At 38.6% G+C, this 25,826-nt stretch overlaps 1 protein-coding gene across 1 annotated transcript in view; it reads right to left on the minus strand.

The window, feature by feature from the left end:
- NYAP2 (neuronal tyrosine-phosphorylated phosphoinositide-3-kinase adaptor 2) overlaps positions 1 to 25,826 on the minus strand; it is a 240,565-nt gene that overhangs the window by 58,831 nt on the left and 155,908 nt on the right. The window contains exon 4 of the mRNA XM_028105068.2: positions 2,611 to 2,817. Coding sequence (XP_027960869.2) covers positions 2,611 to 2,817 — 207 coding nt within the window. The remainder of the gene's footprint in view (positions 1 to 2,610; positions 2,818 to 25,826) is intronic.

Consider the following 25,826-nt stretch of genomic DNA (forward strand, 5'->3'; position numbering starts at 1 on the left):
GAGTTCCCCAAGGTGCAATCTCCTTTTCCTTCTCATCTCAGTTTCCTGCTCTTCTAGTTCAGAATCATCCTGTCTTGGGGTTCTAACCACCCCAGAGGTCTCTAGCCTCAGTCTGTAATACTGCTAAATCTCTTCAGCTACAGACCTGTAATTCCAAGTGTCTACTAGCTTCTTAATTAGATGTCCCAGAGCACTTCCAACCTAACATAGTCAAAAATTAAGTCCTGACTTTCCCACCTAATCTGTGGTGCACGGCTCACCTTGACAACTCCTATTTTAGTAAACGGCCTCCCAGTCACCCCTTCTTGAAGCTTTGGAGCCATCACGGATCATTCATGATGAAAACTGAATTGCATTGTACCTATCTTAACAATATTTAAAGGACTACAAAATATCTACCACATAGTATTCAAAACCTAATCATGATGTGGCAGATACTGTCCATTGCTTATGCAATGTCGTCTTCCCTTTCTCCCTAAGAATATAGACTGTTGCTTTCATTTCCCAGTAGAAGCAGAAGGTTTTTAAGAGAAAGAAGGGCCCTCTATAAACTCACGGAAATCCCATTCCCCTTCACTGAGTTATGGGTCCAGAGGACATGTTTCCCAGTTTAGACCAACTAGATGAAAGGGACTCTTTGCTGAGGCATGATGCCCAGAAATGTCAGCTCATGATCATGAAAAAAAATCATCAAGGGTAGCAGAAGGGCAGAATTAAAAACAAAAACAGAAAGTCCCTGTGTCCTCAATGACATCATTGAACAGTTGCAAAATACCTAAAGCTGCCTACCTCCAGAGTGAGTGCTAGGGGAGTTAACAGAAGCCATTATTACTTAAGCCACTGTTAATTGGCATTTTGTTGCTGAAAGCATTTCTGGGTAATACACAGGCCCTTCAGGATTCTTGCTTTCTGGTACCAACCTACTTTGCAATTTCTTCAGTCAATTTTCCCCCACCTTTCACTGCAAACACAGTATGCTCCATCCCATAGCATTTTAGGTGTTCATCCAGAAGGCAGACTTCTCCATCATCCTCCTGGGGAGCCCCTCTTGATGTCTCAAGCTCCAGCACAAATGTTAACATCCTAAAGCAGTTATTATTTTACCCACGAAAACCCCCTGATTGTTCTTGCCAAAATCATACACACCCAGGAAAAATTAATTGATTTCTTTTTTGTTTCACATATTAGTTGTATATAACACATTGTATTGTGATGTTTATCTGTCTTTCACTTGACTTTGAGCACCCAAACGCAAGGATGTCTTATTCATCACTGTGCTCTCAGACACTAGAACAGTGGCTGTTACCTAAAGATATTCAGGTAATGCTTTTGGTTTTATATCTCTAGTCACAATAGGAGTACATATTATTTATATTTTTTGATCAAACTGGTACAAATTTAAATAATTAAAAAATACTACTAATAAGCCTAAAGTTAATCCTAAGTCCCAACTGAATCGTGATGTCAACCTTCTTTGGGAGAGGTGTTTTTTTCTACAAAATACCATTTATTTCCTATGCTTCTTTTTCTTTTTGACAAAATGCACAAATCTTCTCATATACCTATAGATGTTTATACTTTACTAACAAAAATAAATTTTTACTTTCTGCTACATTCATTTGTCTCTTTTCCAAGATTTTTATGGCTTCATCATGAAATAAGTTACATTTTAAGTCTGGGAAAGCTACTGCTCTGTCTCTGCCTGGGTCCTATTCTAGAAACATCCCTTCCCAAATACAGAGATCATTCATCCTGTTCCAATTTTAACTTGTGCATGACTGCCACAGAGTTCCACAGGCTAAATGCATGTAAACTGCTTTCCAAGATGAGTATCAGAGTTGAAAAGAAAATTAAAGGATTGGTCTTTCCTTCAGAACCCTAACATTCTTAAGGGATAAAAACCTGAAAACTACAGGAGGTCACTTGATTATTTGTTTTTTTCTTCCAATTGACAGCTCTCTGTGAGTCCATCATGTAGATAAATCACTTCAAAGCAAACATATGCTGCTTTTAAAAACTTGATGTTTCATAATATTTATCTATTAACAATGCAAAATTGCATTGCAGGTTTTAATTTCAACTTGTGAAATCCAAAGGTGTGTTCGATTAAAATGTTCTAACTCTTCTGACTTAGATCTGGAAACTTAGTACCATGCCCATGGTCCAGCTACAGCATTCAGATCATTACTGTACATGCCTCATGATATCTATTCTCTTTACTGCCTTCAGACAGTTTTTTTTACCCATATATTCTCACTTTCATTTTTTCCCAGTTGCCTAAAATCTTTTCTGAAGCACAGGAGGCATAAACTCTAAGTCACTTAAACTTTATAAATTAAAACTTGTTTTGATGAGGCCTCTAGATGCTTTGGATAAAATTTAGTACAAGATGTTTCGAGCTGTCAGAGCTGCTTCATTGTACAGCTCCAAGAAGCACTATTCACTTCTCTACCATCCATGTGGACAATGTTCCCTGGAGTGGTCCAACATGTTGTCTCGTCCCTTTGTGTGAAGGGCTACTTATGCTGTCTCTATGAGTAGAGGCAGCTCTACCCGTGGTTATGCTTCTCTAAGTGATAATTGCACCTGAAAGATCATTATCTTTCTTACCTGAGCTGTGGTTTCCTGCTAACAAGGTGGGGCTCACAGAGCATCTTCCCAGTCTACTGGTGACCACAGGCGGTCCTGGTGTTCCATCCCATTCCTGAGCTTTGATAGGCTCTCTGGAAGACGCCCCATGATGCCCTCTCTCTTTGCTGTCCAACTTTGGTAATGGCTCTGTGCTGTGGCTTCGGATTTTCAGTTCCTCTGTCGATTCTGTGTATTAACCAGAATTACATTCTGTTAAACGAAAGTTGAATCCTTCCCAGATTCCTTTAAAACATTAAAGAACAATTTTCTCAAATGCTTTCAATATATTTTTATCAACTTGGGAGTGTGTTGGAGATTACAACATTTAAACTGAACAGGGACAGAGATCACACGGGGCCTTTCTTTCTGAGGTGTGTAGGTTAATATCATTGGGAAAGAGTTTTCTCATTGGAACCTGTGCTCAACTTCAAGGAAACTTCTTAAAGAGCATGTTAGACTCACAGTCTTTACTGTCTCATCTTCCATTCATTCCTCCACCCACTCCGAATTCATCAATTCAGCCCACCACTCTGCTAAAACTGCTTTTGCTAAGCTCACCTAGTGCCTTCTAGTTGGCAAATTTAGAAAACATTTTTAAGACATTTGACAACTCTTTGATTACTTTCATTTATATCTTCAATTCTCTTGGCTCCAATAATGGCCCATCTTCCCGGGTTGTGTTCTAAATCCAACACCATTTCCTTGCCATTCATACGTTCTCTTCCTCCAAGCATCTCTTACATGTTGTCCCCAAGATGCTAACTTAGCCACAATTCTTCTCATTCTATATATACTCTTCCTGTGATTTTATTTTCCAGGATTGTTAGTGATTTCTAAATAGTTTATCACAAGCCTAGATCATTATCCTGGGCTTTAGACTCATTTATCCAACTGCCTGCTGGCTGAGTCCATCTGGATGCCCCATGGATAACACAGATTTAACATTTCAGGCATTGGACTGACACCACTTCTTACTATACCAATAGTTCCTCCTGTCCTGTCCAGCCAACCACCCAAGCTAGATGCTTGTATTTCCCTTTCCTTAACTGTTTACTCCCTAAATCTATCAGTCAGCAGATTCTACAGATTTTATTCGTGAATATCTTGCATTCCCTTCTGTTGCACTTTGTATCACATCTATCTTAATTACTTTGGTTCTAACTCTAATCATTGCCCTTGAATTATTGCAGCTTGTCTCCTCTTCTCTATCCTTATCTCTCTAAAGTATGAGCTCCATATACTGCCAAAATGATCTGTTTAAAATGCAAATCTAACCAAGTGTATTTTTCAGCGAATTGATTTAATAGCCATTCTGTTACACATATACAGCAGTGTTTAAAAACACATGTAGTAAAGATGGTTTATGAGTGATAACCGCTTGGGACGTTCAAAACAGTGTTGTCTCAGGGAATGGATGTGATACCCATTCTACAATGCACATTGAGAAGTGTTTAAAAACAAAAACAAACAAAAAATGCAAAACTGCTTATAATGTAGGCTTGACTAAAATGCTTCCAGAAGCCTCCTGTTACCCACACAATTATGTCTAATCTCCTTACTATGACCCACAAGACTACCCACCATGTCATTCTTCCCTTCCTCTCAGATTTCATCACTTCCCACCTGAACATTGTATTCAAGGAATGCTACCAGATTGGTTGGACCTTCTTCCTCCCCACTCCACTTCCAACTCAAACAAGGCTGTTCTCGTGCTACCACCTTCTACCTCATCTGCTTCGAATATCTCTGTATCTCGTCTTTGTCCCAGGAAGGCTCCTCAGTCCTGGTTACTCAATTTAAGTATCCTCTGAAGCCTCCTCCACTCACATCCCCACCTCTTGCTGGGATTTGGTCATCTCTGCATTGGTGTTTTATATCATCTTTCCATGTATCTGTTCTTCCCAAAAGGCCCTGAGTTCTTGGAAGCAGGGGCTAAGTTTTGTTTTGTTTTGTTTTGTTTTCCCATTGATGTCTTTAGCACCTTGCATACTGCTCAATCGGTATTTAATTAATTTTTTTTTATTTAGTAGTTTTCTCAACTCCTCAGGCATCTTTCTGATGTGTGTAGGAAATACAGTGTTCCTAATGGAATAAGAGAATGAAGCAAGTGTTATAAATATATCCAAGTAACATGAAGCTAATAGTATTTTCAAAAATCTGATTATCTAACAATCACAGGTTGTAAGATTCACCAAGTTGAAAGTTTCATTCAAATGAAGAATTATTGGGAAAGACTGCAGTGAAAAAAAAATCACAGAAATGGTTCAGAGAAACTGTACTTTGCTTTCTTTATATTTAGGTTCAAATACTCATCAACTTGCAGCAGCGTGAGAATACAAATGCCCCACTTTGGCTCCTCAGTACCTGAATCTGTGGTGCAGAGACAGAAAAGGTTTATAATATAGTCAGAAGCCCTAGGTGAGATCAGCTGAGTGGCCCAGCTTTGCAGGCCTGACATGGTCATGGGCTGGTAACCCACTTCACTGAGCACTTGGGTTCTCCTCTTGGAGCCTCATTTTTTCTTAACTACAAAGTAGAGATAACACCAGCCCGGTCTAACCTCTCCAATGTAATTGGAAGGACCTAATGATATTCTAGATTTTAAAATATTTTTGAAACTAAGTAGTGCCACACATGTAAAAGATATTATAATTTAAATAAACTGTAGCCATTTGTCCGTTATGAATTTATTTAATCTTTCTACATCTGGATCTAGATAATCACTGAGAGATTGAAACACAAATGGAAAATTGCCAGGCCACATATAAAAATAGAACTCCAACCCATTATCTACAGTAATGAGCCCAGAAATCCAATCTACTTTCCTTAAGTCAGACTTATAGGAAGTCAGACTACTATCTCTAATAACCAGTCCAGGTAGCCAAACAATAACCTGTCTGACAGTTGGCTCAAAGCAGCCAGGATTTAATAACTGACAGCTTCCCGAATTTTGCCCCTGCTTCCAACATAGGACCACCAGAGAGAATCAAATCTGCATCCCTATCCAGTCACATAGGATGCCTTCCTGGTTGGCCTTGCTTGCTTGTTTGCCTCCCCATGCCAATAGCCTCCATTTGGGACATATCTGAAGTCTAGCCCATTTTCCAATAAGTTTTTCCCACAAAGCTTTCTCACTCTTCTCCCTGCCTTCAAATCTCTGCAATTGTAAGTGATGGTGGCTAACTGCCTTGCTATAGCAAGGTCTGAATAAATAGCCTTTGCCTGTTCTCATTTGTTTGCTCTTCATTTATATGCACATTGCTATAGTTCCTTCTAGCTCCAAGAAGATATGCAGTTGTGTAAACACATGTCACGAATATTATTCTATGAGATAAAACTTAAACCAAGAGGGTAGTCTTATAATAACAACCTCAGAAAGATTCCTGGCCTTTAAATGGGCCTCATATAAGCCTAAATCATAGTTACACTAAAATAGAAAATAGGAAGTAAGAATATTTAAAAAGTGCTACATTCCTGCATAATAATTACAGCAAGACAATTTAACTAACACTTGCTTTTCAATGCCCTGAGTCAAATGGAATAAAACCAGTATCAGAAAAGAACATCATAGACTATTTCCAAGCTGTTTATTCACAGTTTCAAGGAAAATGTAACTCTGGCTTCCAAATGTCACAGCCTCAAAGCCTAATGACCCATCTGTTTCACTTTACCTTCTCTTCCAGATTTCAAACAGAACATTGAGATGCTTGCTTTTATTATCAACTTTTATATTTTTTTCCACTACCAATATTAAGCATTTACTGTCTCTCCCTCCCCCCACCACACACACACACACACACACACACACACACACACACACACACACACACACACACAGAGTCTTCTTCCGCTGGAACTGAAACTAACCAAACTAAAAAAAAATGCTTACACATAACATTGGATCCAATCTCTTTCCTGTGGGTTTGGGTAACATTTTAAATATGAAAGGCTGGGGATTTGTGTCAAAGCACCTCCACCAACAGCAGTTTCTTTGTTCTCATTCAAATTACTTGCATACACATACTAGGGAAGTGTCACTTAGGTCTCAAACCTCAACTAAATAAAAGCCCAATACAGCTTTGGAAACAAAAAGGAGTCTTTTTTTTCTTTCTTCCTTCTTTGTTTTCAAGTCCCAGAGGTTAGTCTTCAGTGAATTCTGGCAGATATATTTAGAGAAACTTGAACAAAAGGATGGAAGAAATTGTGCTACTCGGACTTGTGTGTGGATGTACCTTAACATCTGCCTCCCAGACAGAAGGCAAAGCTGAAAACTCCGGAAGAAAATTGTGAATGTACTATTGAGAATTTTGTTTGGGAATAAACCTAGTTTCCTACATAGATTCATGAGAAGCTTCCTATAAAATGCATTTTCTAATTAAAATACTATGAAAATCTCCAAAATAGCTGTTGCAAATAAACAAATGGAAAGCAGATAATCAGACTAAGAAATATATACATGAATTCATATCAAAACCTCAAAGAAATCTACTCAGAGGAATCAGGAGCTATTTATCTCTATCCATATATTTCAACGTTTTCTTAAAGCCTGAAAAAGAAGACTGATGTTAGTGCCATAAACTTTCCTGTACAAGGTCAATCTTAGGCACTGTGGTAAATTTCTAGGTGGGATCCTAGTTTTTTCAGATCTAAGTTCTTACAGCCTTAGCATGTAGCACAGGGCTAACTACGTGGGAGGTGGTCATCCTCTGTGGAATGAAGGGCTGAGTGTCAACTATTGATGTAAAATCTGATGCTCTGCCCCTCCCCCACCCATGCCTGTGCATGCTCTCTCTCTCAAATAAATAAATAAATCTCTTTTTAAAAATAGAAAATAAAAAAAATGAAATCTGATGCTTACACTGAAATCTGATCTTGAACTGGAATCTTGCTGTGAGAAATGCATGTAGATTTCATTACATTCATCTTTCAGACTGTGTGCTTTGCCTATTATGGTCTTAAACTTCTTACAGTGTTCAAGTTAAAGAAAGACAAGTAAGGATAAGAGACTAGGAGCAATCATTTCATGACCAAAATATTCCCTCCAGGTTTCCAATCTTATCACGCTTCATGCTGCTAATTCTGAAGTTCCTTCTCAGAATTTCCCCTCTTTATGCTATCTCTGGATCTACACTTGTCTCTCCTGCTTCTACCTTACTCTTCTCCCTCTGCATCCCTGTATGGGGGCCCTGAGCCACCTAGAAAGACTTGGCTTCCCAGGTCTGATGGCTTTTACCACCAAATCTGTCCTCCACCAGATACTGAGTTTTCCCAGTTTCTCTGACTCACTCTTCCTCATCAACATCTACTCTCTCAACAGAAAAGGTATAGAGGAGGGGCGTGGATCAGTGGCTCAGTCCAGTGGCTCAGTCAGTTAAGTGCCTGACTCTCGATTTCTGCTCAGGTCATGATCTCAGGGTCATGGGGTTGAGGCTACGTTGGGCTCTGTGTTCAACACGGAGTTTGCTTCTCTCTCCCTCTGCTCCTCTCCTGTTCTCCCTCTCTCTCTCTCTCTCTCTCTCAAATAAATAAATAAATAAATAAATAAAATCTTTGAAAAAAAGAGAAATGGTACAGAGGATTCTTGTAAGTCTCCAACACCTGAAAATCCCTCTAAGCTCTAGAGACAAAGAAAACACTATTGCACTGATGGACCTTTACATATGGCCATCTAGTAGACCACACACATTAAAACTGACAGCATTATCCTCTTTCCAGACTTGCTTCTTTTCTGGCTAGGAAGATCATGCAATCATTGATTTATATGTCTGGTTCCCCCACCGGACTATAACAGTTTCTTAAGACTAAAGACTGTATCTTTCATGTTGGTCCTCAGTATCTAAGAGAGTCCTCAGCGAGAACAGACAGGATGAATGAATGCATGCATGCGTCACCCAGGTCAGTTAGCTAATTAGCCTTCATTCCTGGATCTAACCCCATCGTAGGCCATGACTCATAGCCTCTCCCCCCACCTCTCCACTCTCACCCAGCACCCGGGCCATGCCACAAAGCAATAACCCTCAGTGACAAACGTGAGTTAGCTAAAATTATTTTTGTGAACCCATATATGTTTCTAACCGACTTGCTGACAGATCAGAAAACAAGTTATTTGCCGGGGAAAATGAGTATTATTTGGAAATATGACCCGTCACACCATTTTCCTGGAAGAACATAAGAGCTTTTCTTCCTTCCTTCCTTCCTTCCTTTCTTCCTTTCCTTCTTTCTTTCTCTTTCTTTCTTTCTTTCTTTCTTTCTTTCTTTCTTTCTTTCTTTCTTTCTTTCTTTCTTTCTTTCTTTCTTTCTTTCTTTCTTTCTTTCTTTCTTTCTTTCTTTTTCTTCTTTCTTTCTTTCCTTTCATTTTCTTTTCTTTTCTTTCTTCTTTCCTTCCTTCTCTTTCCTTCCTTCCTTCTTTTTTTCTTTTTTTGTAATATATGAGAACTAACTTGCCATATCATTTGTTTTTATGCACATCTAGATGATTCAGATGATTTACACAAGAGGCTTTTATCTATGTGATTTGTGACTGTAGTTATTCCTGAAATTTCTGAATTTCTGAAATCCTGAAATTTCACCCTTTCACATAGGGATTCCTTGGTTACAAAATATGGACTTGGTGCCTGGTGACAAAGGGACCAAAGCTCATGTAGCTGATGAGCATTTGAGCTTTTTGTGGACAAAAAGAATGCTTCAGAATTGTCCCCTCATATTGGCCTAATCAGCAGGATCAAAGTGCCTCCATTCTATTCCAACTGCTGAACAACGGAAATAATGAAAGGTGATCAAGGCAGATTAATTAGGCAGAAAGCACATTTGAAGTGCTGAAGGAGGCCCTGAACTATATTGCATTATCAGATGGGTATTAGATTCAATCAACAAATTTAAAGCTGAAAGAAACCTTAGAAATCACAGTTGCAACAGCTCATGAAAAGCAAGGTGTGTGTATGTCATTACTGAGCTGGCCCTCAATGCCTTTGGGAGGAGAGCTCCAGGGAGGGGGACTTCTCACCTCACGGGGAAAGTTTGGCTCCTTTTTGAACATATTTAATTGCTAGAAAGCTCTCATACAGAACCCAAGTCGGCTTCCCTCCAAGCACCACCATTTGTTGGTTGTTGGTAGTCCTGTTTCTGGAGCATCTCAGAACTAGTCTATTTTTGTTTTAAAGCAGACACCCTTTAGAACCCAGAGTGAAGCAATCTGTCTCCCGCTGCTCACATCTTCTTCCCAATACAAATCTAGAACTCTCACCTTCCCGGTCACCCTGTCCTGGAGGCTAATTGCATGTCGTGGTGTCTTTTAAACCTAAGGTCTCTGGAGCTGGTCAGAGCCAGACAGCCTGACATGGTTTTCCTATGAGTCCAAGTGAGCACCAGGTTCCTCTGCTTACACTTCTGTTATTCTATCTCCAAGTCTCCAGGGAAAAGAGGCCACAGGTTCCCACGTTTCCACAACAAAAGGACACCAGGGAGCTGGACCAATTTTTAATTTTTTATTATTATTTCTTTCTCATGTGAACTCTGTCATTTGGGGTCAGTTTTGTCAATTCAAACATCTAAGGGATGTCAACTCTTCAAATATAAATAGAGAAAGAACCATAGCTCAGGCATCTGGAGATAACGTGGCTTTAAATAAAACTGGAAAGTCTACGTTTGTGTGAAGAAGGCACACAGAATAAAACCTCTGTTTTAATAAGATAGATGGGGCATATTACTTAACAAAATAATAAGATAGATGAGGCATATTACTTAACAGAATAATAAAATAGATGAGGCACATTGAAGTAGGATAGAATACACAAATAATCCTAATCATTTTACAGGTGTAAAAAGAGCTCAGAGCCTTTGCGTATCTTGTTCAAGGTCACACAGATGGCAATTAGCAAAGACCTGATAAAGAGACTGGTTTCCTGGCCACTGCCCAGCATGTATCTCTCACCATAAGACATTGGAACCCGCATACTGACTTATATTCAACAGTTATTTTTTTTTATGGTTGCAGGGAATAACACTTATCATAGGGTCTGATAATAAATAGAATTTCAAACACCATGTTTGGTCTTTAAAAACTCAATTAAAATCCAGATGATTTAATTATTCACCTTTTTTTTTTTTTCAATCAAGGTGGATGAGGATTGTAGAGATACTGCCAAATTGTCTCTACTTAAAAAAAAACCTTCACTGGAGTCATCAGGCGTAGCTCAAGTGTTGACATATTTTAGTAACACTTTCTTTAAGAAATTCTAGTATTGCAGGGTAATGAGAGACACTTTACTCAGAGAATGCAATCTATATTTTTGTCTGTTCTTGTAATGCAGAAGCCAAGAAGACCTGTGGGCAGAGTCCAGGCAGATGCTGATCAAATCTGTTTGTTCTCGCTGGGTATGCACTTAAACTACACTTCCCAGCATTCCTTGCAGTGAGGGAGAGCCACATAACTGAGGTCTCGCCATTAGAATGTGGGTGGATGTGATGTATGCCACCTCCACGTAAGGTCATAAAACTTCCCACAAAATCCCTATCTTCTTGCATTCCCCTCCTGCTGGCTGGGAGTTTTTTGAGGTCCCAGGTGCTGGTGCTGGTAAAACCACCCGATGGAAACTTCCCAGTAACTGTGGGGAGAACATCCCATGTTCCACTGAACCCACTAATGGGTTATCACATGCCTGGGACATCTGTCATGACTTATGACATGAACAAGATATAAGTTGTATTGTATAAAGCCACTGAGGTTTTGCAGTTATTTGCTATAGCAATTGAACTACTCTAATGCAGATTTTAACCGATATTAGTTCTCATTTTCCTTCCTATAAAATATAGTTTAAATATAAAATCCTTGACTTTCTACTGGGACAATATTTTTATTAGAATACTGACAGAAAAATGAGGGGCAGAGAGATTACTTAAATTGCCAAATACAGTGCAAGAATTTGGCAGGAAATGCTCTCTTCATTCTAGTTCTAATAAAAAATACTTTATAAAACTGACGAATACATTTTTATTGAGCATTTAATAAATATTTAAATACTATGGCTTCAGTAAATACGCTCTGAATGTAAAAGTGGAAGAATCTCTGAAATGATCATTCGAACAGCTTGTGTATTTTATTTATATTCATGTGAATGAAGATAATGCCACCCCCATTTTTTCCAGATAGTTTTTCATCCAAAATAGTAGCAAAGAACAAAATCTCTAAGAAATAACTTTTAAAATAAGATCTTTAAAAAATATTCACAAATAAAGTAGTGACTACTTCTTTAACATAAAAAAATTTTGATATAAATTAGATATATTTTGGAAACATTTACAATAATTAAAATATTTCTCAGAACCATTCTGGAGTGGGGTTAAGACAATCTGGAGTCCATGTTCAGCTCAGTTCAATAAAACATCCTTCCTGAGCCTTAGTTTCCTCAAAGAAAACTGTAGATCAAAATAAGTTATTTCTAAGTATCCTCCTGAGTCTAAAATTGTATACCTCTATAATGCCAAAGCTAGTACAAAAAGCAAAATGGTTCATGGAGATTCAATAGTATTACCATTTCTGTTCCAAAATATGCCTCTATTTTATATTTCAGAATGTTTTACATTTGTCAAGGTGACTTTTTTCTAGTTTAATTTAATTCCCCTGCCAGTCAAATCACAGTGAACTCAAAAATAAATTAAGAAAGTGAGCTCTGAAAAAACATAAATGAGTCATTTAGCATCACTGGCAATCCTAACATCCAACTTTTTTTTCCTGCCACCTGATGGGGAGACTTGAAATAAATAGGAGTCCTGGTTTTAAACAATATATAGATAATACCCTCAATGTTTTTCATGTTTTCCTAGTTACTAGTGGAAAAGCAGAATACCAGCTCTAAACTTAGCAGCAGGAGCACCGTGATGAAAGCTTTCACGAACTCTGTGGCTACTATGCATCCCATCTTGCACTACACTCTTTACAAATAATATTCCTCATCTTTGCATAGCCCTCCCAGCCCTGTCTAGTGATAACCTTCACTGTTCAGGAAACTGAGGGTCCTGCTGTGAATAAGTTCACCAAGGCCAGTCAAGGGTGGGTAATTGGAGGAGCCAGGATTCGAACTCAAGGCTCTCTGAACAAATAGCCACAACAGGGAAGCTTTATTTAGTTTTCTTTTCTTCCATTGGGGATTTTTTTAGAGGAGGATTTACTCATCTTATTTTGAAAGGTAATAAAAAAAATTTAAAGCCCACTTTTTTTTTTTAAAGATTTATTTATTTATTTATTTGACAGAGAGATAGAAGCACTAGTAGGCAGAGAGGCAGGCAGAGGGAGAAGCAGGCTCCCCACTGAGCAGGGAGCCCGATGTGAGGCTCGATCCCGGGACCCCGGAATCATGACCTGAGCCGAAGGCAGCTGCTTAACTGACTGAGCCACCCAGGCGCCCCAAGCCCACCTTTCTTTTTAAAAAAATTTGAAGATTCCAGGTGCTTGGGTGGCTCAGTTGGTTAAGCACCTGACTTTTGATTTCAGCTCTGGTCATGATCTCAGGATTGTGAGATCGAGCCCTTTGGTGCTCAACACAGAGTCTGCTTGAGATGCTCTCTCTCCCTCTCCCTCTGCCCCTCCTCTTGTTCTCTCTCTTTCTAAAATAAATATATAAAATCTTTAAAAAAAAGAATTTAAAAAAGTTGAAGACTATATAAACAGGAAAATTAATGAGATTTGGGACAAATCAGTTGTCAGTCTCCACAGAATAGATTATGCACAACCCGGCTCCAGAGACACTTCAATAGGCAAGTTATACGGAGGTCCATAGTAATTTTCAGAATGGATTAAATTCCCACAGCATGCTGTGTAATCCAAAGCACAGCTATAAAGTGATATTTGTCAGTATCAGCGGAACAAGTCAGAAAGCAAAGAACATGCATTTTTTAAAGCTGCTTTTAGCAGTTTACTCTGACATACTTTTTTGGATTGCTTTGATTAAAAAAGGCAAGTGAAGAAAAAAATATTTTTTTCTTATTATTACGTTCAATCAGTAGTAAAATGCATATGTCTTGCTCCATATGTATAGACATTCTGCATTCCAGGCACTGTGACAGTGAGAGACTAAGGCAGTGAACTAAAACACCATGACCTCTAGCTGCATGGGGTTCCTTCTCTAAGAGAGAGAGAGAAAAGAAAAACAATTTACATGAACTAATACAGTATTAGAGATCTGATAAGAGCAATAAGAAGAGATGTTAGAGTTTAATGAAAGGATAATAAATGATTTTTCCTAGTTGAGAGGTCAATAAATCTTGATTAAATAATGATTCAAAGAATGGCATGGGGAGGGGGAGGGTAGGTTAAAAGAGTTTTACAGCCAGGGGAAACTAACTAGGGTTTTTTTGCATTTTATTTTATTATTACCTTTTTAGACATTTATTTATTTATTTTGAGAGAGAGAGAGTGAGCATATGAGCAGGGGGAGGGACAAAGGAAGAGAGAGAATCTCAAACAGACTCCCCACTGAGCATGGAGCCCAACACAGGGCTTGATCTAATGACCTGAGCTGAAATCATGAGTTAGATGCTTAACTGACTGAGTCACCCAGGTGCCCCTATTTTTTTTATTTAAATTCTAGTTAGTTGACATACAGTTCAATATTGGTTTCAGGAGTAGACTTTACGGGTTCATCATTTATTACAATACCCAGTGCTCATCACAAGTGCCCTCCTTTATCCCCATCACCCATCTAGCACATCCTCCACCCACCTCCTTCCGACAATCCTCAGTTTGTTCTCCACAGTTAAGAGTCTCTCATGAGGGATGCCTGGGTGGCTCGGTCGGTTAAGCGTCTGCCTTCGGCTCAGGTCATGATCCCAGGGTCCTGGGATTGAGTCCCACATCGGGCTCCCTGCTCAGTGGGGAGCCTCCTTCTCCCTCTGTCTGCCACTCTCCCTGCTTGTGCTCTGTCTCTCTGACAAATAAATAAATGAAATCTTTAAAAAAAAAAAGTCTCTCATGATTTGTTTCCCTCTTTCTCTCTTTTTCCCCCTCCTGAATGTTCATCCATTCTGTTTCTTAAACTCCACATTAGTGAAATTATATGGTATTTGTCTTTCTCTGACTGACTTATTTCACTTAGCATTAACACACTCTAGCTCTATTCACATCGTTGCAAATGGCAAGATTTCATTCTTTTTGATAGTTTAGTATTCCATTGTGTGTGTGTGTGTGTGTGTGTGTGTGTGTGTGTGTGTGGTATCTTCTTCATCTAACCATCAGTCGATGGGCATTTGGGCTCTTTCCATATTTTGGCTATTGTTGACAAATGCTGCTATAAACATTGGGGTGCATGTACTCCTTCTGATGTGTATTTTTGTATCCTCTGGGTAAATATTTAGTAGTGCAACTGCTGGATCATAGGGTAGTTCTATTTTTAGCTTTTTGAGGAACTGCCATACTGTTCTCCAGAGTGGCTGCTTCATAATTGTTGAACACACATGGCTCTTTCCTTGGGTCTGCCCTCCCAAAAGCTGATCCTGCCTAACAACCAACTTCCAGCTTGACAAAAAAGCACAAACAAAACCCAATACTTTAAAAAGAATGGTGGAGAGGAACAATGGTTCAGGCTCCATAATAAGTTCATCCTGTCTTGAAGAAAGCCTTTATACTAGGAAAGAATGGGACCTAAATTTACATAGAAAAGAAGAAACAAATTAGGGAGGGTTTTGAGTGATGAGCTAGAGTTTGTATTTTTGAGGAGCAGGGTATGTGATGCATTAAAGGAAGATTCTCCCAGGGGAAGTATGCAAGAAGGGCCAAGAGGAAGAAGTGTGAGGAGTTATCCCAGGTCAGAGGCTCATCACCAGCACCATCTTATCTGAGCACATGAAATCCACAGAACTTCAGATATCACCATCTTAACATTATGATGTCATCAACTTCTTAAATTTAGAGAGAAAAATACCAGACAAGGTTACACTGAGAACTCATTAAATAACTACCCTGAACTCAGAGTCAATTCTCTGCATATTAAAAATGGAACATAATTACGGAAAGTGTCTTTATTGTTCAACAATTCTTTTTTACTTTAGAATAGTGCGTAAAAATGCAAATGTCTGCTTATAATTTACCACATGAAATATTTATGCCCACAGCTCCCGGCAGCCCCCATAATGCCAATGGTGGGCTTTTAGTTCTTCCTTCCCATTTAAGACCTGACATTCTGAAGCTCATCCTGCTCCCCTTACATCTAGTACCTTCACATATATGATAGAGAAACTACTGATAAAAATCTCTTAGAGGGGCAAATAGAATTCTAAAAACTTGGAAGAGAGAGTTTTAGGGTTATAAAATCTTTATAACCTGGATCAGGCACACATTTTGACTTAGGATGTTTTGAGATATCTACGTCTTTTGACAAATTCCAAAATCATATGCCAACAGTTAGAGAAGACCTGACACTAGAGTCATTCTTAAGTAGGACACAAGGCAGCAAATTAACATAAATCTAACAATCTAAAAAAGAATCTTCTTGAAGAAAGGAGGCCACAGGGACTCAAACATATGTGATTTTTACATTTTCCTCCTTCCTACTGCCCCAGTCACAGCCATGCTGAATAGAGACTGTCATAGTACAAAGATCTCTGGATTTAATTTTTTGGGAAATTTGACCCTGGTAATAGTTCTGCCATCATCTAGGTGACATTAAGCACATTTTCTTTCTGTGCTTGTGCACACATCTATCAAATAAGGGGTTTAGACCAGAGCATCCTTAAGATGTTTTCTGGATATGAAATTCTATGGGAAAAAAAATTAAAAAGAAGGGGCCAAAACTTGAAATCATATGCTTGTTTCCTCAGTTTAAAGTGAAATGGGGTTTTTATGTGTACCTAAATACCGTACAGAAATGGTATTTGATGAAAGTGCCACCTCCTGAGCCCCAGTGATCTTGAAATCTTAAGAATCTTAACAACTTTGGCCTGTTTTAAGGAGGTTTTCAAACTAATTTATGATACCTTACCATAGGACAAAAGAAGTGTGGTTTTACATACAAGACATCCTTAGGTGTTGCCAATAACATGAGCAATTATACAGCCAAAATGCAGAAGAAATGATGCCAAACCCAAGGAGAAGTAACAATACTATGAAGAGAATAAAAAAAAAAAAATACATGGCTATAACTTGAGTTGCCCTTTTATGAGATACTCAAGAGGGTTTGGCTTTATGAGCAGAATCACTGCTTACTAAGACCACTGGGAGAAAGCAGACCAATTATCTATCGAACGCAAGGAATCCAAATTAACTTTTTCTTCTATGGGAAAAAAATGTGGCATTCTACTGACTCTTCTATAGCATTTCTGTTTTCACCTATATTCTTAAGCAGCAAAGTCAGGATAACCTTTTAAAGAACAGCAGAGAAAGAGAATCACTGGAAAGATCAAAATAATATTCCACTACTAGACATTTTATAGATTGGGAAGACTTTGGTAATGTAGGACACTTTTATGTAGCCTCAAGACTGAGTTAATGTGCACAGGAAATTACTATTAGGCATTTGGGATCAAAACTGATGTTCCTGTTGCATGGGTTATTGCCATAGTTTTATAGAAATGGCTTCGCTGTTGTTGGAAGATATAAAATTAGCCCTAATAATGCAGTGCATGGATTCATACAGCAACTTGGAAACCAAGTACAGAGGGTTCATACCTGTGAATGCCAAGATCTGGAAGGCCTTGGGCAAATTGTCTTCCCCTTCTGAACCTTCATTTGCTTATCTTTAAATGAGGCATCTGGACTCAAGGATTTTCAAGTTTAGGATTCTATTGGTAAGTACCAGAACACATTCTATATTAGAGACTCCCAGCCTTATTTGCATATTAGAAACGTTTGGGGAGCCTTCAAAAAATATCCATGCCCGGGCCATAATTAGATTACATTGCTGAGGCTGAGGCCTTGACATGGGTAAATTTTTTTTTTTTTTTACATTGGTAATTTTTTAAAAGCTTCCCAAGACTTTCTAAAGTAAAGCGAGGGGGTCAGAACCACTGTTCTACACTTAACAGAACATTTTTAGCAACATTTAATATAATTTTCATTACTCTTTTTGTAGACTAGCTGGGGTCTCTGCTTCCCTGGTTTTGCCTATTTTAGCTGAAAGCATTTTAATCATCTTTCCTTACCCAAGAGAAAGGAAAAAAAATAGTTGATCTATTTTATATTTATTAAGATTCCTTGAAAAAAAATTCATAGGTGGAGAAGAAAAATGCTTGACCACATCAAATTTTAAAATGATTGCCATCATTTATTTATTTATTTGCATTATGATTGTTCCCCAACTTCATAAATAAGGGGAAATTGAGCTGCCAAAGCCAAGAACACACACAATCAGTGAGTGGGTGGATGAGAATTTGTTGTTGAATTTTGATTCTTTTGCTTTGCTTCTTCAGCTAGGCTGCCTTATCAAGGAAACCAGCACTTTAAGGAAGATAACTGCCTTACCTCACCTGCCAAACAATCATTAGGAGATACAAAGTCACTGATCTAAGACAGCCACAAAACATCATACGTACTTCTCAGTGTTGTCTGTTTTCTATGCCTATTTTTTTTTAAAGGTCATAGTTCTCTCTTTTGATTTTCGAAGGAAAGACAAGCTTTGCCACTAGTAGGTGGGAGGTGTGTGGGTAGTTGAATACGTGCACAGGTGCAATCAACTTTAATTAAGACTCAAATCATTTTAACAGGCAGATGGAAAAATGTTTCAATCTTCTTTAAAAGAAACAGAGGCATTCAGGCACTAAAAATATTAATGCATGGGAAGAAAAATATCATTTCCATTCTTCCTGAAAGATGTAATTCTGAAAATACATTCATAACTTTTCCTGAAGCAAACACTAAATGCTAAGAATAATAATCCCATCATCACAAAGGGTAGAAAGAATAATTAAATTCTATCAAAGCAAATGCAAAACTTAGATTGTTGGAATCACAGTTACTAATGGCCATATTTGGGGAGTTAAAAAAGTCATAGCTATTAAGGTTTCATAAGCAAGGCAAGGCAGAAATGTTAACCCTTTTAGGGGTAATATAACTGATGACAACAGAATTGAATGTATAAAGCATTGCAGTTCTTGCTGATTTTAATTCACCTATTCTCTAGACAAGTATGGCTAGAATAAAGAAAGGGTGCTTGGCTAGAATAAAGAAAGGGTGCTTGGGAATCATTTTTTGCCAATCTGGAATTTTCATAGCTTTCTTAGTGAAAAACTATGCATATAAATTTGAAGAGGGAGGGAAAAACCCCCAACACTTTAGGAAAAGTCTCTAATTAACTAGGTTGTTTTCTGCCCCCCCCCAAATGGTATTTTCAATGAAGTTGGTCAAGAAGATGAAGTAAAGCTATAGGAAAAACCAATAGATATCTATTTAAATGTTGATTTCTTAACATTTAGAGGGCATTCAGGAGAGCTGGAACTCTTTTCAGAATATGCTTTTACATAACATCCTATTTTTGCTCTAGTATTTGAACCTCTTTAGATTTCAGTTTGTCTGTAACATGAAGTTAAATAAGACTATTTTGTAGGCCCAGCAAATATTTATTGAATGCGCACTGTGTAACTCATGGTCTAAGGACACAGAGTAGGAAGTTAAGGATCTTATTCTTCACTTGTTCTCTTGGGAGCCAAGGATGGTAGGATACAAGAGTTCTCTGGAAATTTCATATGACAATATCAGTCCGCCTATATTTCTTTCTTTCTTTTCTTTCTTTTTCGTTTCTCCCCCTTTCTCTCCTGCCCTCCCTCCCTTCCTCTCTCTCTTGCTCTCTTTTTCAGCTTATATTTAGGTTAGGTGCATGTCATCCACCCCCTTGTTTCACCTTGGCATCATCTTTTCTTCACATGTTGTCTCACACACACACACACACACACACACACACACACACACACACACACACAATGCATGTATGAACTGCTTAATCACAAAGTGCCTCAGGAAAAGAGGGGTTTATTTTTCACCTTTTTATGAATTAAATGCAAATAAGAGAGGAGCTGGATTATATGTTATTCTTTATTTCTGATGTTACCAATACTCTTTATTACCATGATGTCTTGTTTCATAAATTATCTGGTAACAGACTTCTTTGTGGCAAAATCAATCTGAACGATGAATAAGGCCTAAGAAAATTCAAATATCCATTGTTTGGGGTTAGGCTTATGGGTTAAAAAAGAGGAAGGAAAACAGGGAAAAACCAAAGGAACAGGAGGAGAATAAGGAGAGAGTGATATTTGCAATGCAAGATTCTTCAGCTGAGGCTATGATTATGCCTCAAACCAAAACCACTTTTCCGCTGAGGGTCCAGACCCAGTCCACTGAAGTGGATCAAGGATGCCCACGCCTTTGTGAGATTCAGAACCTAAATAAATGTTGCAACATGGGCCAGGAGGGCAAGAACGTCATGGTGTAGAGGCAGGGGACAGAGATGCCTGGGTGGCTCAATTGGTTAAGCGACTGCCTTCGGCTCAGGTCAAGATCCTGGAGTCCCAGGATGGAGTCCTGCATCGGGCTCCCTGCTCGGCAGGGAGTCTGCTTCTCCCTCTGACCCTCTCCCCTCTTGTGCTCTCTATCTCATTCTCTCTCTCAAATAAATAAATAAAATCTTTAAAAAAAAAATGCTCCATTCTAGGGGCCCCTGGGTGGCTCAGTTGGTTGAGCATCTGACTCTTGATTTTGGTTCAGGTCATGATCTCAGGGTCTTGAGATTTCGCCCCACTTCAGGCTCCGCACTGGGCATCGAGCCTGTTTGATTCTCTCTCTCTCTCTCTCTCTCTCCCTCTGCCCCCCCCCCCCGGGCATGTGATATCTCTCTCTAAAAATAAAGAAATAATGAAATAAAATAAAATGCTCAGTTTTAAATCTTTCTGTCTTTTTTTACTATTTATATCTTTGCATAATGTTTTGGCTGCCAAATCTTCCCTTACAAGGCACCCTCCTCATTAATAAATGTTCCTCTCATCTTCATTTAAATTCTCAGGTTTTATGGCCTGACATTTCAAAATAAAGATCCTAACACCTGAAATAGTGCCTGGCATACAGTAGGTGTTTTATAAACATGCATCGAGTGAATGAAAGACTGAACGAATGCATATATGTGGTTAAAATGTTTATGAATTAATAGCATCAAAAAATCCCTCAAATACTTTGGAATAAACTTAACCAAGGGAGTAAAAGGTATGTACACTGAACACTACTTCTTCCATCAATTTTACAGGCTCACTCTCCTCTAGCTTAGGACTCTGGAATTTAGCATGAGGCCGACTCTCCATTTTTATCCCCTTACGTGGCTGTGTGTTAACCCTTGAAAGGGACTTAGCTGATCTTCAGTAGGAGACCTTCACCAGAAGGAGCCCCAGTGCGCTTACCCTGATAACTACTGCCCCTCTTGTCTAGCTGGGTATGATTCATGTTCCTATTTCATTCCCTCCAATTCAGGTATGTAACATACAAGCCTCCAAAAAAGTTTGTTTTATACCATATGTCTTACTTTTAAAAGCCTTGGAACATAGGTGTCTGAAGACCTTACTCTGGTAGATGTGATTTCGCTCCTTTGTGGTTTATATTGAATGCAAGTGGGTACCTTTTAGGGCTTGCTTTCCCTTCCTCCGTCCCAGACCTAGGGGTTTCTGTTAATTTGAAGACACCGCAGATGTAGCTGACACAGGAGCTCACAATCCCCCAGGGGCACAAAACTCAGGTCTAGCTTCACTTATCTGGCTCAATAGCTTCCATAGTTTTCTCTATTCTTAGAAGAACTTTTAAAATTAATAAGGGGAGAGAGGATGCTGAAGTCCAGGGAAGCACACATTTTCGACCAACACGGATTGGGAGCTGGGCTCCTTAAATGTCAGCTACTTGTGAGTTTCTGTAAGTCTTCCATTGATTTCACATGGAATTAGGTCAGGACTGCTTTTAACTGGAGAAGCAGCCTGCTGCAGGTTTCATTTTACTATGAGGAGTGAATATTAAAAATTGATGTGCAAAGCAAATCTCTGCTTAATTAGCATCTGGATAAAGACTTCACTGGGAAGGCCATGGAAGTTAATAAAAAATGAGAAAATTGACAATGACGTATTTCAACAGCTATTTCTGTGTTGTACCCTCTCATTTATGAGAAATACTATGGATGGTCACTCCATGCATGGCCTACGTATGCTAGTTAATCTGCATTGAGGAGGTTGGCATTCTTTCTGTGTTTGTGACTATACTCAGAATTCTGTACAAAATTTAAGTGTTGTTGTTTTGTGGCATTGAAATTTTCAAATGCTAACCTTAAATTTGTTTTTGCGTGTTAACTGACCACTTTAAAAGAAAAAGTGATTCTATTGAATCTGCTTAGACACAACACCTCTGACTGTCCTCCCTCTACATACTAAATACTTTTTATATTAAGCATTTGGGGTCTTCTTGGTTTCCAACTAATTCGTGGGTTAATGCCTATGCCTTTTGAGAAGGAGGGTTTTTATTTTAAAAAAAATAAACCATTTTTAAGCAGGAAAAATAGTTATTACATTTGAAAAACATGTCAACCCCCTCAGTTCTAGCGACCTTTTCTTTTGCTAATAAAACATCTTTCACAGTCATGTCTCATGTTGCCTGACCCTTTGTTTTTTGTTTTGTTTTGTTTTCTTTTAAAGATTCTATTTATTCATTTGAGAGAGAGCATGAGCAGGGAGAGGGGCAGAGGAAGAGGGAGAAGCAGACTCCCCACTGAGCACAGAGCCCAATCCCTGGGAGGGGGGGCTCCATCCCAGGAGCCTGGCATCATGACCTGAGCCAAAGGCAGATGCTTAACCGACTGAGCCACCCAGGCGCCCTTACCTGACTCTTTGCACAATGAAGATGGTATCCTCGTTCTCAGAGCTGTTTTTATAGGATAAGGTTAACTCTATTGCATCAGGTGTGATATCCCTCCACCTTCAAGGCTGAGCTATCATTCAGCAACCTGAACACAGCCTGTGAACAGAGAACGGCTTACATGCTCCCCGGTGCTTTATGCTCCTCACGTCAGGTATCGGATGAGCCACTTAAGACGTCAGATCCTTTACCCAAGCCTAACTGAAGAGAGTTCTACCAACAATATGGAATCTCTGAAAATTTAATTCATTTTTGACCTTACTTCGTTTTTTAATAAAATATTTATTTTTCCACAGAGAGCTAAAAGTCGATTGCCCCTTATAGTTGCATAGCAATTTACATTTTACAAGGTCTCTTCTTGAACCCAATTTTCTTTAATTTTTCACAATCCTCTGAGGTAAATATGAAAAAACCGATACATGGAGAGTTTGACATGCCCTGAAAGCACAGATGTGCAGTGATAAATCCATCTCTCAACCGCAGGACATTTGACTCCTGTGTCTTTGCCCATACGTGTATCTCACGGAACTCTCTGAAACTATTTTCCATTATAATGAGACTGTTTTTTAAGCTGTTTGAAGAAAGGAATTCTTTAAAATAAACAAAAGCTTAGAAATGAGGTTATATGTTTTATTCTCCTTAAATGCTGGAAATTATATAGGAAATGGACCATACTGATACCATGTACAGTCTAGCTGATAGTTTTCTATCTACAACATAATATCTTAACACTATCTTAATACTGCTTCTAAAGTCATTCAGTAAATATCTATACTATGCTATTTTTAATGGACCCTACTTTAATTCTTATATAAACTACTTAGACTAGGGAGTACTTGCTTTCACTTTCCTTGCTGAGTACTGTCTAGTTTCCAATCAGTAACAGGACTGACTTCTCTTCTATTTCATATAAAAAATTATCTAAACCTGGGTTCTCCATTGATATTCTTTGGAGTAGCTCATTCTGAAATATCTTCACTAGTCTTGATCGCTGCACCCTGTGCAAAATTCAGATTGTTGTCAATACTCGGTAATCACGGTAATTCTATTGGGCTTTACTATTTAAAAAATGTTAGCTTTGGAAAAATAATCCATAAATATAAACTGAGTATGCAAAACAGTCACAGAAACCGTGGGCACGTAAATAAAATATGTAGTCTTTGCTCTCAAAAATTTACCATTTAATTGGGGAGATTGGATACACATTCATTCACTTTAGTGAAACAGTCATTTGATGATTCAAGGAACACATACTCTGTGCCAGAAAATGTGCTGTGGCTGCAATTAAAAAAAAGACTCAGTATTGTGCCCTGACAACTTCGTTAGGGTGATAAACATTCAAAAGCTAATCACAACACTGTGTCAGAAGAGCTTTTTTATATAAATGGAGGACAGACCTCCCCAACCCCTGCCAAAAAAAGCAGAAGAAACAGAGTCCCAAAAGGATTGCTAATGAGGATATCATATTGCATGAGAATCAAGAGAAATGTCTTCAGATGGAGCAAATAAAAATGTCAGATGTTCTGTGAAGTTTAAGAGAACCAGAGGAGGAAAGAGGCCAGGGCCAGAGACCAGTTGGGAATTAGCCCTGTGTGACTTGGGAGCAAGCAGAAGAGGGAGTTGGGTTGTTGGAAATGCAGTGGGCGGGGGGTGGGGTGTTAGGGGGTTGGGGGGGGGGCAAGAAATGGAGGCAGCAAGTGCAGAGCATTCACTTGAATGGTTTGGCCATGAAAGGGAAATAGAGAATCATGGCTGGATAGAATATCAAGCTGTTTTTCTCTGAAACATCAATGGACAATTTTATTTTACTTCATATTCAGAACTCATAAACATAGCTTGGTTTAGAAGCCGAAGTGAATTCTGCAGCCCTAGAGTAACATTATCAATCAACCAAACAAGGACCACTCTGAGGCAATCTAATTTCTTAGGTTCTCTTGGGCCAACATTGACAAAAAGCTTGCATCGTTTTGACATATCTCTCTTGTCATTAATCATTAGTAAGTGGTTAATAACAAATCAATCAAAGAAAGAAGCTAGTTTGTGGATCTAGAGGCAACTTTGATACTCAGAATGTGAGAGCTTTGAGGGAGCAATGCCTCACTTCAGCTGTCATCATTCTGTTGGGGGCTGCTAACACCAAAACCTTTACTCGGTCTTCTAGTTCCTGGGAATCTAGATTTCTTGTTTGAATCATGGAAATAAAAACCCCACTAGAATTACCCACCCATATCTAGGGATGAATGATACATGAATGCTCCCAATCTTTATGTGCTGACTCTTCCTACATTTTGTTTTTCTATCCTTTTCTCTTTCTCAACTTAATTACATGGGTTCCATCTATAATAAGGAAACACATGCAAAAATTTAAAAAAATGTTATTTTATTGAATGTAACTGTAACTTGACCAGAATAAAATGTAGGGGAAAGGTTTCCCTCCACCCTCAATTGTCAGAAGAATATTACAGACTTCAAGATTTGAATTTTTTCCTTTTAGTTCAGTTGTTCTGGGTATACCAGGCTAGACAGGATAATGCTGCTTTAAAATCCACGTTACTAACACTCTCTCCCGCCTCTTAGAGTCTATTTAGTATTTTTATTTCTTTCATTTGGGAGTAGCAATAGCCCAGATTCTCCAGTTGATTGGTTATTCCACTAGAAGTGGAACATTTAATTAACCTAGCTCCCATCGACTAACAACGAGTTTGCTTCAACTGAGAAACACCATGCACCACTACAGACAGTTCATTAAATTTGGGATTGCCATCTATTCACTGAATTCTGAAAAACTAAGTTTTTCAAAAATTAAAAAAAAAAAAACCTTTTCAAGTATTTTATAACTCGAACCCATTTTTACCTAGGAACATACACGTGCAAGGCTGCCAGTCACATGATAATAGCTCCCCGTATTTATGCACAGCCTTTCCGCCAAAGAGGTTAAATGACCTGGTTAAATGTGCTTTCATTCTCTTTACCACCTAAGTTCAATAATGCATAATGTTAAGCAGATTAGAATTCCTTCTTTAAAATGCTGATCTCTATTATTTTCTTAAAAAAATGCATCTCTCTCTCTCTCTCCAAATTTTGAGAAGTGATCAATTTTCACAGCTATTCATTTATACGGAAACTGATTATGATTTGGCATCTACAAAATGGTCCACATTGATTTATTTTTTTAAAGATTTTTTATTTATTTTACAGAGAGAGAGAGAGAGACAGTGAGAGAGGGAACACAAACAGGGGGAGCGGGAGAGGGAGAAGCAGGCTTCCCGCCAAGCGGGGAGTCCGATGTGGGGCTTGATCCTAGGACCCTGGGATCCTGACCTGAGCCAAAGGCAGA

The sequence above is a fragment of the Eumetopias jubatus genome, unplaced genomic scaffold (genome assembly GCF_037043125.1).
Source record: "Eumetopias jubatus isolate StellerSeaLion01/CBP00866 unplaced genomic scaffold, mEumJub1_p1.0 scaffold_3, whole genome shotgun sequence".
NCBI classification, from domain to species: domain Eukaryota; kingdom Metazoa; phylum Chordata; class Mammalia; order Carnivora; family Otariidae; genus Eumetopias; species Eumetopias jubatus.